At 49.4% G+C, this 13,978-nt stretch overlaps 1 protein-coding gene across 1 annotated transcript in view; it reads left to right on the top strand.

Moving 5' to 3' along the window:
• The first annotated feature begins 1,865 nt into the window (after positions 1-1,865).
• SPRED2 (sprouty related EVH1 domain containing 2) overlaps positions 1,866-13,978 on the top strand; it is a 66,280-nt gene continuing 54,167 nt past the window's right edge. Inside the window, exon 1 of the mRNA XM_069850068.1 lies at positions 1,866-2,104. Coding sequence (XP_069706169.1) covers positions 2,058-2,104 — 47 coding nt within the window. The 5' untranslated portion in view covers positions 1,866-2,057. The remainder of the gene's footprint in view (positions 2,105-13,978) is intronic.

The following is a 13,978-nucleotide window of genomic DNA, read 5'->3' as shown; positions in this document are numbered from 1 at the left end:
CCTTAATCTCCTATAGGAATGTAAATCCTTCCTATGGGGCCACATCAGCCATGACAAGGAGCTGCACCCAGCCAAACCAGGTTGAGTCAAATTGAGCCAGGTTGAGTTGGGCTAAGCCTCGGTGAGCTGGGCCTGGCAGAGCTGAAATGTGCTAGGTCAGGCTGAATGGGAGCGGCTGGGTGAGGGTGAACACCATTGGGGCAAACTGAGATGAGACCCAAGCTAAGCCAAGATGAGTTGGACCAAGCCAAAGCAAGTCAGATCCAGCCAAGTCAAGCTGAGCCCAGCTGGACTGAGCTGAAGCCCACCTGAACTAAGCTGGACCAACCCAGAGCAAGATGGACCCAGCTGAGTCAAACCAAGCTGAGCCAGACCAAGCTGAACTGAGCTGGGGCAGAGCTGGACCAAGTCAAATTGAGATGGATCCAGATAAGCCAAGCCAGACCAACCTGAACCAAGAGGGAGCCGATCCATATTGAGCCAAAGCAAGGCAGACCCAGCTGAGTTGAGCCAAGCTTGACTGACCTGAACCAGACTGATCTGAACTGACGTGGAGCCAAGCCAGACTGAGCCAAAGCAAGGTGGACCCAGCCAAGTCAAGCTCAGCCAAGCCAGACTGACTGAAACTGGACCAATCCGAACAGATCCGAATCAATGTGGAACAAGTCAAGACAAGCCGAGCTGGACTGGCCTTAACCAGACTGATACGAACCGAGCCAAACCGAGCCAAAGCAAGGCCGAGTCAGCCAAGTCAAGCCAAACCAGACCAACCTGAACTATACAGATCAGAATTGTGCTGGACTGGGCTGAAGCAAGGCAGACCCAGCCAAGATGAGCTGCACCGAGGTGGACCGACCTGAACTGGACCGATCCAAACTGAGTAGGAGGTGACACAGATTGAGTCAAGGCAAGGCAGAGTCAGCCAAGTCAAGCTAAACCAGACCAACCCGAACCAGATTGATCTGAACCGTGCCAGACTGAGCTGAAGCAAGGTAGACCCAGCCAAACTAAGCTGTGCCAAGCCAGAGCTGATCCGGATTGAGCCAAAGCAAGGCAGAGTGAGCTGAGTTGAGCTAAACTGGACCAGCCCAAACTGGACTGATCTGAACTGTGCCAGATTGAGCTGAAGCAAGGCAGACGCAGCCAAGCTGAGCTGTGCTGAGCTGGACCGACCCGAACCAAAGTGAGTGGGAGCCAGTCCGGAGCGAGACAAGGTAATGCAGAGTAAGCCAAGTTGAGCCGAGCTGGACCAACCCAAACTGGACTGATATGAACCGTGCCAGATTGAGCTGAAGCAAGGCAGATCCAGCGAAGCCAAACCGTGCCAAGGCAGACTGACCCGATCCAAACCAAGTGGGAGCTGATGCGGATCGAGCCAAAGCAAAGCAGAGTCAGCTAAGTCGAGCCGGGCCGACCCGAACCGAGCAGGATCGAGGCACAGCAAGGCAGACCCGACCCGAAGCGCTCCGGATCGAGCCACAGCGAGGCGAACCGGCCCCGCTCCGGATCGAGCCACAGCGAGGCGAGCCGGCCCCGCTCCGGCCCGAGGCGCAGCGCGGCGGCCGGGCCCGGGCCGGGCCGAGGCGGGGCGGGGGGCGGGCGGCCCCGGTGGCTGCGCCGCGGGGTCTCGGTGGGCCGGGCCGGGGCGGGCGGCGCCGCGGCGGGGGAGGCGCCACGGGCAGGCGCGTCTCCTCCTTCTCGGCCGCCGCCGCGGCTCCCTCCTCCTCCTCGTCGTCGTCGTCGTCGTCGTCGTCCTCCTCCCGCCGCCCGGGTCCGGCGGTGCCCTGCCCGCTCTCCCGCCGGGGCCGCCCCCCGCCCCGCCATGGCGTGAGCGCGGCCATGGGGCCGGCCCGGCGCCGCCGCCTCCCCCGCGCCTCGCCGCGCCCCCGCGGCGCGCTGACCGCCGCCCCCCGCCCTCCCCGGGCCGCCGCCGCCCCGCCGCGGCCCTAGCCCCGCGCCCCACGCCGCTCCCGTCCCGCCGCGGCGCGGCCTCCCCCCCGCCATGTGAAGCGCAGGAAAAAGATGCGGAGGCGCAGCCCGGCCGCCCGCGGCGAGGGATGAGCCAAGACGGGGAGAAGATGACCGAGGAAGCCTACCCTGACGAGTGAGCGGGGCCGGGCGGGGGCGGCGGGCGGGCGGGGGCCGGCGGCGGGTCCCTTCAACCCCCTCCCCTGCCCGCCCGCGCGGCCGCCATTTCGCGCTCCCCCCCTCCCCACCCCCGCGGGCGCGCGCTCATTTGCATACGGCCCTTTCATTCATAAAAAACCCCGCGGAGGCGCGAGGACACCGGGGGCGGCGGGGCGGGGGGGGGGGGGGGAGGGGGGGTTGGGAAGCGGCGGAGCGGAGCGGGGAGGGGAAGTGGGGGGGGAACGGGGGACGTCGCGGATCTCCGCCCCGGCCGCTGTTTTGTGAATAGGAGGGCGGCCGCCGCCGCCGTCACATGACGCCGCATTCATAAATCCGGTCACCGGCGGCCTCCCCATTCACAACCCCCCCACCTCCCGCCTGCGCCGCCTTCACCCCCTTCCCGCTCCCCTGAGCCCCATGCACCCCCGCTTCCCTGCTCCTCATTCACCCCCTTCCCAATCCCCATGCACCCCCGCTTCCCTGCTCCTCATTCACCACCCTGCCATTCACCCCCTTCCCGCTCCCCATTCACCCCTTCTGCTTCCCTCCCCTTCGTTCACCATCCCCCATTCACTATCTCCCCTTCTTTGCTCCCCTCTCACCCCTTTCCCACTCCACCACCCCCCATTCATCCCCCTCTGCTTCCCTGCTCCCCATTCACCACCTCCCTCTCCTCACTCCCCTTTCATCCCCTTCCCACTCCCCTGCTTCCCATTCACCACCCCCCATGCACCCCTCCTTCCCACTCCTGCTCCCCGTTCACCACCACCCTTCCACTTACCCCCCCCATTCAACGGATATAAACTGGAGAGGGGCAGATTTAAACTAGATATAAGGAGGAATTTCTTCACTCTAAGGGCGGTGAGGCAGTGGCACAGGTTTCCCAGGGAAGCTGTGGCTGCCCCATCCCTGGGGGTGTTCAGGGCCAGGTTGGATGGGGCCTTGGGCAGCCTGGGCTGGTGGGAGGTGTCCCTGCCCGTGGCAGGGGGGTGGAACTAGATGATCTTTAAGGTCCTTTCTACCCCAAACTATGATTCTATGATTCATCCCTCCTGCTCCCCATTCACCACCACCATGCACACACCCCCGTACCCTACTCACCCCTTCCCTGCTCCCAGTTCACCACCATGCTCCTCTCTCACCCACCACCCCCCTACTCCCTATTCACCGCCCTCAGAGAGGCTGCAACAGGGCTTCCCAAAAGCCCGACGGGGCTCTTTTCCCTTTTTTCTTCCCCCGAAATAAAACTTAAATGGTACTGCAGTGGAATTACAGGAAAGGCTTTTACAAGCCGTGTTGGCCCGAGCGTTGTTCCTGGCTATCTCTCTCTGGGTTTTGACAGTCAAGAGAAATGAGTCACTTGCGTGCAGGACTGGTTCTGTGCCAAGCGCCATAGGATGTACTGCGCTTTAAAATGACTTCTCTCAGGGCTTATAAAGCAGCGTCAAAATTGTGCAACTTTTCGGCTCAGTTTTTTTGGAGTCTGAAAAAAAAAATCATCATTGACGGCATGTGCTGTGCTTACACCGTCGTAACATCAAACTTATTTTAAGGCAGTTTACTGGAGAAATGTGAGCAGTGGAGGAAATGGCTTCTGCCTGCAATGGGTGTGCTGAGACGAATTGTTATTTTGGTACTTTTTAATGAAGAGACTATAAATACATGTTTGTATGTAGCTTCTGAAATTGTGGTTATTTTGAAGTTGGTATGGTTCTTCAAAAAAAAAAGGTTGAATTTCTCTCTCACGGATTGCCATGACCTAGCAGGCAGGAAAAATGCAGCCGACTTGTTTCCAATAAAAACCCGCCGGTTCTTGGTTTAGGTTTCTTGGTTTCATTTCTCAGTTTTGCCAAGAGGAGGAGAGGTGGGTTCTTTTCTCTGAGTTTGAGAGCACAGGGGTAAACCTAACCCAACTCAGTGGACGAAAGCTGGTGCTTGCCAGCCTTCATTTTGCCGGAAGACCTTGCTCCAAATGCGTTTTCCTGTAGGGCTCAGTGCAGAGCTGAATGTCAGCACAAAACAGTGAGCACTTGGCTTGTATGGTTGGGTTTTGGTTTTTTTTCCCTTTAATTGTGTAGGCTGCAGTTTGTTTTGGAGTACATTCTTCCTCCACGTGCCATTGCATTGCCATGCCAAGGGAGGCTTTGGCTAATGGGTTTCATGTGCATCCTACCTGGGCTGGGGAGGCAGCCTCTCGGGTCATGCTGCCTCTCCTGGGCACACAGCTTAACCCAGCAAAGTTGTGCTTTCTTCTCTGGAAGATGTGGATTGTCTGTGCCCATGGGGAGCTGGTATCCAGCCCTCTTCCCAGGCCATTGCCAGCTGTTTTCTGGGTAGCTGGATGTGTTGACTTTCAGGGTAGATGATGCAACACGGTCCATAGTCCCATGGACATCCTGAGCAGCTGGTTTGGAATCTGCAGTTGGGCTCGTTGCATTGCAGTACAATCCACGCCTTCGCCTTGCAGGGCACGGTTAGGTGTTTTAGGTAAGCCATGGTTTCCTTCCTAAGCTCTTCGCTTCCAGCGTTGCATTGATTGATAGCGTCGCTGAAGCTGGTGACTCATGGGTTGTTTTTCATTTCGGTGGTGGGTGAAGTGATTTCTTTTTTTTTTTTCTTTTTTCAATATATATGGTGTTAAAAGAAATAAGGACAGACTCTCCTGATAAGTTTTCTTAAGCTGTCAGAACAATGGTAGTATAGGGTGCTATTTGCCCTAGATATCTGGCTTTAATTTGCATAGCTATTCTCATTTCACTGAGTGCAGTGGGCAAATGTTAACATCCAGATTACAAAAAAGACCACTGTTAGGATGCGTTTTAAACTAACCCTCTTCAAGTAAGTTATGGAGATCCCCCCCACCCCACCCCCATCCCCAGTTTTGCTCTTTTGTTTTAATTCCTTGGGAACAGCTCGATAAGATTTTGAGGTTTGACACAATTTATAAAATCTAAGAGGAGAAAAAATATGGCTTAGAATGCTGGAAACTCATTGGTCCCTTCATGACTGCACCATTTCAGATCGATACTTAGAGGTCAATTTGTCATTGCAAAGCGAGTGCCTCTTTCTGCATCTCAGCCTTTACTTCGTCTCCCCTCCTTCCCTCCCATCACTGCTGCACTTCTCCTTTGCACGTTCTGGGGAGGGGACGCCTGGCAATAAATCAGAGACACGAAGCGTGAGCACTGAGCATGAGTAGTGGGAGAGTTTTGGGCAGCGCTACCAGTACCCAGGAGAAGGGCAGGTGCCTGCTGTGAACGATGACCCTCTCCACAGCCGGCAGCTCCTGGGTGGGCTGCTGGCATCTTTCCACTTGCAAGTAGGAGGATGGAACCGAACCCTTAAAGCGATTTGGTTACGCCCAGAGGCTGCTGCCTGCTAGTTCCAGTGCACTGTTCCAAGAAAGTCACAGGAAGCAATTAAATGGAAAAGGTCAGAGAACGAGGAAGTGTTGGTCTGCAGGCTTTTGCTGCTTGGGATGGAGCCGTGACGCCCAGCCCAAGCTAGGCAGCGGTTGCGTCCCCGAGGTCTTCCCGCCACTGGCGAACATGCACTTGATTTATTCCAGCAAGCAGGACCATGCATGCCAAGTGTTTGCAAGTGGGACTGGTCCCCCAGAGGTTTTTAAGTTAAGTGGGATGCATCTCCAGCAGTTTAGGGGGTTGCTGTGGAATTGTCCAGGACAGAAGTATGCAGCATGAGTTCACAGCGGTGCTTTGGAGTGATGTATCTTTCCCAGTCCAGGGAAAGAAATTAAACTTGACTCACGCTCATTCGTCCCAAAATCCCACTTCCCACCATTGCTGGTCAGGGACTGGTGATGCTTACTCTGAATGCCAACTTGATCAATACTGCAGTTTGCCCTTTATGCTAAAAAAAAAAATAATTCTTTTTTTTCTCCTTTTCACCACGCTTTTGCCCAATACTGATGATTTTTCTGTAGCTGTCATAAGCGGCTGACTCAGCTAACCTTTTTTTGCTGCAGGCTTAAGCCAGGGAGGAAGGCATGGGGCATACTGTGTGTCATGACATTATTGCTCGCAAATAGGACAGGAAATGAAGGATTGCCAAAATATAACTGTTTATTTCTTGGCCTGAAAACATGCCTGTTTAAAATATGACATGTAAGTGGCTGCTTTGTTCAGTGACTGGGAGAAGTTGCTGTTTACAACAGAATAATAGGTCTGTTGGATGAAGGATGAAAAAATGCGGGTTACCCTTTCTACTTCTGTCTTGGAAATTATTTGAAAAGGAGCTGTAGGTGGAAGACACGTGGAGGGGGCAAATGGAAAGGAGACCTGTGGGAAGAGTTGCCACAAGCAGGAGAGAGCCAGATTGGAATGTCTCAGCACATTAGTCCATGCGACAGCCACAGGCAGCCCTCAGACAACCTTGATCCTGTATTGAAGAGGAGAAACTTATGCAGCCCCGATTTTGAGCCAGAAAGTGAGTTCTTTCAGCAGGGCTCCCCTCAGCAAGAAATGTGGTGGGTTGGTGGAGTGTGTTGGTGTTCAAGCATAGCACAGATGCGACACCAGCAGTGGGATCATCTTTGACCTGTTTTTGCAGCCTGTTTTTTATCTCACTGGGGCGCACCCTCGAGCGTGGGTTAAAAGGTAGGCTTTATCTGCCTGTTTAATTAAATCCTGAGGCTGCAAACAAAAGTACATTGTGCGGCAAGGCTTGCTCTTAACGTGGCCTCGGTTCGCTGGTAGCTGGATTTAAACCACTAAATTGTTTCCTGTTGGCCACCAAACCGCAGGGAGATGATGGTAATTGTCCTCCTCCTTTTGGACCACGGTGGAAAACAGGAGTTGAGGACTGAGAGAGAACTTAACTCTTGGTTTCAATCCTTTTGCTTTCTTATACATTCTGGTAATCTTGGGTAATGGGTAGCAATCCCTGTAGCAGAATAAGAAGAAATGGTCCTCAAAGCATTTTTGAATTATCAAACCTGGGGGAGATGTACTTGGAAAGTTTGAGTACTGAAAGGGTGCAGGCAGTTGGCTGCATCCTGACACAAGCAGGGCTGCAAGTTGATCCAGCCCAGTGAATGATGGTGCCCTGTTTCTGCAGAACTTGAGATCTTGTGGCTCTTTGGCAAAGATGCACCTCTTGCTTCTCTGTTGTTAGGACCAGCTGTGGCCATAGGAACTGTTCCCTTCAACAAATTCATTGAAAAAATGTTTTGCTTTATTCCTTCTCCCCTGCCCGCCCCCCCCCCTCCTTTTTTTTTAAACAGTAGAAGGACAATCCTTGAAAAAGATGAGCAGGAGTGGAGGGGGCACAGAGATCAGAAAAACTGAAAGTACAGTGCTCTGCAGACTTACTTTTTTGATAGAAGCCCTCTTTGCTAAGCAGAGCATGTGACTTTTTAAGGTCTTAAACATCTGAAGCAATGCAGAAATTTATAAAGAAATAAAATAAAAAGGGTCAGTTGACTGGAAAAGACACTGATAGACTGCGGAGTTGATTGACAGCAGATATGAGCCACAGCAGTCCCCGTTTCTGTGGACTGCAGAAAGCAAGTGAGAAGATGTTGTCACATAAATCCCAGCATAGTAAGAGAGGTCGTCTTCCCCGAGCTTGCCAGCAGAGTGGTGCAGCACTTCCCAGCACCTTGGCTTGCACTGATCTGCTTTGGGTCATGGGTCAACTCAGCTGGTGGTTTCTAATGCTTCTGTTGTTTGTTTGTTTCTTTTTCCTCCCTGTTAGTTTTCTGCCAAAATTTTGAGAGTTTTCTTTTCCTTCCCTTTTTCTTTTCCCTTTTTCTTGTCAAATTACCTTAAATAAGTTATTCTTTTGGTGCTTGCTTGATACTGAAAACCTGACCTCTGAAGCTGCAGAGGAACGCAGCTGGCCTGCACTGGCCATCTCCTTTGTGGCTAACCCTCACCTTTGGTTTTGCATCAGCTTCTTGGAGCAGAGGTTGGGTTTATTCGCATAACTTCTCATGTTTCTTTTTCTTGTGTGGTGAGGCCAGTCATCCAGTGGTCCCCTCAGCTTAGTGCGTTGAGGGTGGTGGGTTGCAGGAGCACAGCCGGGGTGAAGGGTTGAGCCCTGCTAATGCAGCAAGAATAGCAAAACAGTGCTCAAATACAGCAGTTTTGCCCATTGGTGCAGTTGTTTTTAACGTTTTTGTTGTATCAGCATGACCATTGGTGTTGAAGCCTGAAAATATCGTAGCGGTGCTCCTCACCTCATTTCCTCGCCCAGCTCAATGTCAACCAAATGTTGGGTGGGCAAAGGAGGATGATCTCTGAGTCTAAGAGTCTGTCTTCACTCTGTCTCATTGCTGTCACTCTAGCAAACTCACTGGTGGTTCCATCCTCCCCTGCCCTGTACCCATTGTACCCAGGGAAGCGGGCTTACCCCAGCACCCTCAGGCCGGCTCTTTGTTGTGCATTACGTAGTTTTTCCTCAGGCTGAGTGAGGTTGGGAGCAGCTCTCTGCATGGAGCCAACCAGGGGCTGTTCCCTCCTTCCGCTGGGTTTCTGTGCTTTCTTCCCCGCTTTCTCTGTTTCACTTCTTGTTTTGTGCTCTTTCGTTTCCTTTCCCCTGCACTTTTGGGGTTTTTTTGGGGGTTGGGTTTGGATTTTTTTTCTGTTGCTTATTTTATTACCATTCTTTCATGTGTTGCTGTTGTCTGGAACAGGGTTTCTGCCATTGCTGCAACTCCTGCTTCGTGCCAAACCTTTCTTCCTAGCACTGGGAGAAGGTGGTCTCCTGTAACATGCACTCGATGTAGCAGCCAACATTTCACTCCAAAAGCTTCCTGCAATGGAAGTAGGTGCTTCACCTTAAAAGTAAGCTGTTTAAAAGTAAGCTATGTTTTCTCAAAAACAGCCTTACAAAGTGTGCTTTCAAGGCTGTTAGAAGTCTTTCTGCCAACAGCTGGCAGGTTCTACCTGTTGCAGTAGGTCTAAGTGAGATTTAACTCAAATTATTATTTTTGTCTTTGGTCTGCTTGTTCCGAGGCTCTTTGAGAAACTCTCTTCAACTTTCTTCCTTGCAACTCACTTCAAGGACTGTGTTTTGGGTTGTTTTGTTTTATTTTTTTCCCCTTCCCCTTTGTTCTCACTCCTGTGTGCTGTAATCAGAGGAGAGATCTTGAGTCTATCAGCTGAGCCCCACAGCTGATGGCTATCCCAGCTAGGAAGGAAGCTTCTTACTGGCAGGCGTAAGGAAGAGAGGTTGCAGGGCTTTCTAACAAAATTACTTGATCTTCCCATCTCTGAAGTTTTCAAAAGTGAGATCACGGAGTTGTCCACCTCCACAAAGTGCTTGGACTTTTCACAGCAGTGCATAGCAAGGAGAGAAGTGTTTCATGGACTGAAGACTGCCGTGGTGGTAGAGCTCACTCCATGCTAGCTAGGTCTTTTTGTCTGAGGTGCTAGAGAAACTAAGCAAAATGCGAACCAAAAATAGCATCTTCTATGTAGTTCAGGAACAATTAAATGTATTTTTCATTTGCACGTGTAATAAATGGCCTTTCAGAAGTAACACTAGGACTTGTTACCTGTATACATCTCTCTCTACGAACAGAAGTGTCACTTGTTGAGAGCAACCACCTCTCCCCTGTTTTAGAAGGAAAATTGGGTTGGTCGCTATTACACCTCTGCTGTTGCTCTTTGTGAGACTCAGGTTGATTGCACTGGGAGATGCATTGTAAAACCTGATAGTGTCTTTTGATCTAGTGTATGGGAAACATGCCTGTCTGCTTGTAAGGACCTGTGTGGCTGTGCAGGGACAGGAGCATGTTCTCCACATGCACTGAAGTCTGGAGGATGTCTGGAAATGCTTAGATTATTTTTTTAACTCCATTATACGTACGTCCTGTTGGGATAGTCTCATTACTTCTTTTTTTTTTTTTTTTTTTCTTGGTGAAAAGTTCTTTTGAAGACAAGGCAGCTTCCCTCCCTTTGCTGTGTGTTAAAATGTTTAGCACTGCTTGCCTGTTCACTGAGTAGTTAGGAGTGAGATTGCAATACCTGGAATCCACTGAAGGTGTTTGCACAGCAGTCAGTTTCAAAACACTGTGTGAAATCACAAAGCTCCTTCCCTAAACACTAGAGCCTGTTGCAGCATCATGGTCTCACCTGCCGGCTCCTTCCTCATCCTCCCTTCGCCTGGGGAAAGACAACCTTTCTTAAATGATGTGGTTTTATTGGAATTAAGTCCATGCTTAGGGTTAGTTGATGCCACTAGTGGCGATTAGCTTCTGAGCTAAAGCACATCTCTGTAATACTTTTTTCTTTTGGAGTTTGTAGACCATTTTTGCTTTTTATTTATTTATTAATTCAACCGCTGGTGGTAGAAAGCGTTTTTCAGGAAGAGAACATGAGGTGAAAGAAAACTCTCCAATATCCTTGTGTAGACCCCGTTCTAGGTGTGGGGTTCCTCCCTTCAAACATTTTGCAGCCAAAATGACTCCTCACTTGTAGCACCTTGAGCAGGTCTCTATGGTGAGGTAGATGTTACCCAAAAAGATATCCATCGTAATTACTCCTCTCTGTCACACGCTTGCACTTGATGAAAACCAAGAGCTTTGCTCAGCTTCCCTTGTTGCATTTCTTCTGCTGACATGCCCAAACACTCCTGCCTGTTTTTTTTTTTTTTAGTGCCGGGAAGACAAGCTGGCTGTTTAAATGGTTTTGTGAGTAGAAAGGTATGCCCCGAAGCTCATATAACGTTACTACTGCTTCAAGTTGCAGCATAGAGGGAAGTGTGTCCTTTTGCCTTGAGCTGGGATGAAACGAGGCAAAGGGGGATGAGTAGCTGGGTTGGGCTCTGGCAGCAAGTGGCAGCACAGGCATCTTTCTTCCCCTGCAGAGTCTGAGACAGCTCTCTGTGGGGGTAACTGACCCTAAGCTTAACCGTAGTCCTGACCCTAACTCTAATGGTTCCCAGTAGAGAGTTGTCCCTGTGGAGAGCTGGCCATGGAGAGCTGAGTTGTCCCTTCCTCCCCTGCAGCCCATCACCCTGCCTCTGGGCTGGGGTAACAGGAAGGTACCATTTAGACAGTTGTTCTTGGGGTCTTTAGAAGATCTCTGAGGGATGAGAAGGAAAAAGTTTCTGGATATTAATACTGGTTGCCCTTAGTGGGTCGCTGTAAGGCATCAGCAGAGCTGGGGGGTAGACTCGGCACCTGCTGCAGGGCTTTGGGGTCTGGGGTTGCAGGTTATTTACCAGCAGTCTGGTTCTTTAAAATTATGTAGAGGAAGTATTACTTGGGCTAATTCAAAGCACACTTGGATTTTTTTTCAGCTGTTTAACTTAGTTTTTGTTCAATAGCGTGATTCCTTGGACCTTTGCATGCCTCCACTGTTCATCTGTACTGCGTGAGTGGAGATGCAAGAGCAGAAGTCCAGTGGCAGGATGGGGAGCAGAGTGCCTGATTTTGCCTTAGGCACCTGATGCCACGGGACATCATGGTACCAGCTAGCTGAGAAGTTCACCCTCCTCTGCTGCCTGGTTGGCTGCTGAAGAGCTGTGTGGAAGACCACATTGCTGAAAATGGGTAGCCCCTGCCTTTGGCCATCTTCTCCACTGTGTTGACAATACAGCCACACTGTTTGATCATGTTTCTCCTAAAGCCCAAGATTCCAGATTCCTTAGCACCAGGGGTTTCTTATTTTTATTTTTACTTTTTTAGATTATATGAAAGCCCCCAGTGCCTCAGTGGGGATGGAGAATTAGGGTTTGGCTACCCTCTTACCCTGCAGCATGAATCCCTGGATTTCAGAGATTGTTAAACTCTATTTTTAAAGTGTGCACATACAACTTTTAAAAAAAAGCCATTACTATTTCGGCAGAGCATGCTTGTGCTTTTTTTTTTAAGTACTGGTGAAATGATAGCAAAAACTTTATGGCAGGAGATGTATAGTGCTGCCAACGTAATTCATCCTTGACTGAAACTTGGCATGGGAGGTGTTAAGCTGGTTATGGCCCATCATTACTTTACATGTAGTTACTGGATGTATATGGTTTGGTGGCTGTAAAGATAGAAAGGTTGGGAAATCGTACTGAGTTTTGTAAAATAGTAATTCTAACACTTGTGTTACTTGAGTGACCTTGTGCTTTTAAGATGACATCTGATGTTTAGTTGACTAGAGGTAAAATGTAGTGCAGAGCTTGTTTTCTGTGTTAAAAAGCAAGAATGTAAGGCTGCAGTACAACTAAACCACTAGAGCTGCTTAAGAGAAAAATTTTGTTGATATAATAGCAATTTTGTTTCTTTTTTCCCTGCAAGTAATTAGTGGTTTGGTATTGTAATACTACATGAGAGTCCAGATGTTGAATGGTTGGGAAGTTACTAAGCAATGCTGAAGTTGAGCTTTGGTTTGTTCTTCAAAGGAAGTGAAATGCAGTTAGCAGGCTTGCTTAAAAAAAAGTAAAATAAAAACTTAAGCAGGGAAGGATAGGAGGAGGGAGAAAAGAAAGGAGGCTAAATGTGTTTTAAAGTTGCAGTCCAAAACCCAAACAGCATTATGGATTACATCAATGAGGAGAACTTGCAGATTTTTCCAGGAAAAGCACCTCAACAAGAACTGTGAATTTTTTTTTTTTTTTGCGGGTGGGGGGAGTGTCTTGTCCACCTTAGTGATATGCAGCTTGGTCCTGCTGAACTGTGGTATTGCTCATGAAGCATCTACAGCCTCTGTACTTCCAGGGTCCTGGATATAAATATTGTGAACAGGCAGGCTGGTGTGGAGAGGAGCTGGAGGTACACGGAGAGTGCTGTCTCTCAAGTGCAGTCAGGAAGTTCTAGAAATACGCTTTATAAACACTGCATCCTACAGGAAGAACCTTAAAGCCCAAATAAACCATTTCCCCTTATGTCTATGTATACATAAACTCTACTGGTTTGGAAGATCTTATCGGGCCAGTGATGTGCCTTTTTACAGTAGTTCCTAAAACAAGTTACATGATAAATATCAACTTTTTTTTGGAGCTGTTTATCAAGTCCATCTGTGCTTTTGTCAGTTATTTAAAAGTCTGGATCTCCTTTGCCCTTACCAAGAATTCATAAACCTTCTCAGGTCAGTTCATCTGGGTAAGTGACTAGTTTTGGTTAAAATCCTTCCAAACACAGAGGTGCATGGCTTAGGTGCAGATGAGGGCAGGAGAGTCGGTGATAAAATGATGTGTGAGTGGGATGGGAGGTCTTCCCCCACCTAAAAACTAGCTTATATGTACATGGTATGTGTAGAAATTATTAACAGACAGCAGATAAAGCGGAGGCAGAAATAGGCTTGGGTTTTTTTAATGCATTGGAATGGACTCCAAAGGAGTTTATTGGTCCTGGAATTGCCCTCGCTGTCTTGCATGGGACTGGACTGGATAACGTTAAAATGCATGTGCTTGTGGTACAATGAGTTTTTTACCCAGCTTGTCTCCTGTGTTTGCACATTAAAAGTCTTCTTCCTTCTCTCCTAGTTTTACTATTAGATCCCAGAAATGCTTGTGTACCTAGAGGCCAAGATCTAGATGAGGTCTCCCAGTTTTCAGGTGTGAAACTAGTGGTTGGTGTACCTGTTGACCTCAGCTGTGCTGATCCTACCTGAGCGAACAGTTAAGGAGCCCTTCAAAATCATATCCCATAAATGAAAATAATTGTGGCTTAGCAAAGTCTGTACAAACCACGCATTTGGTTTGGTTCTGCATGCACTTCTTTAAACAAGATCCCTTAAATAAATTTCCAAGGTGTGCAGAAAAGCCCCTCTCCTACCCAAACACCCAGAAGCAACAAGAAAGACTGTTCACTAAAGTCATGGATTATTTTAGAAATGGCAATAAACTGAGACACAAAAAGTTGCATCTGAGACATTCTTATCTTGGACGTGAGGAT

This window comes from Phaenicophaeus curvirostris, chromosome 2 (assembly GCF_032191515.1).
Source record: "Phaenicophaeus curvirostris isolate KB17595 chromosome 2, BPBGC_Pcur_1.0, whole genome shotgun sequence".
In the NCBI taxonomy this organism is placed as follows: domain Eukaryota; kingdom Metazoa; phylum Chordata; class Aves; order Cuculiformes; family Cuculidae; genus Phaenicophaeus; species Phaenicophaeus curvirostris.
Note: the sequence above shows the minus strand (reverse complement) of the source record. Positions and strands in the feature narration are given on the sequence as shown.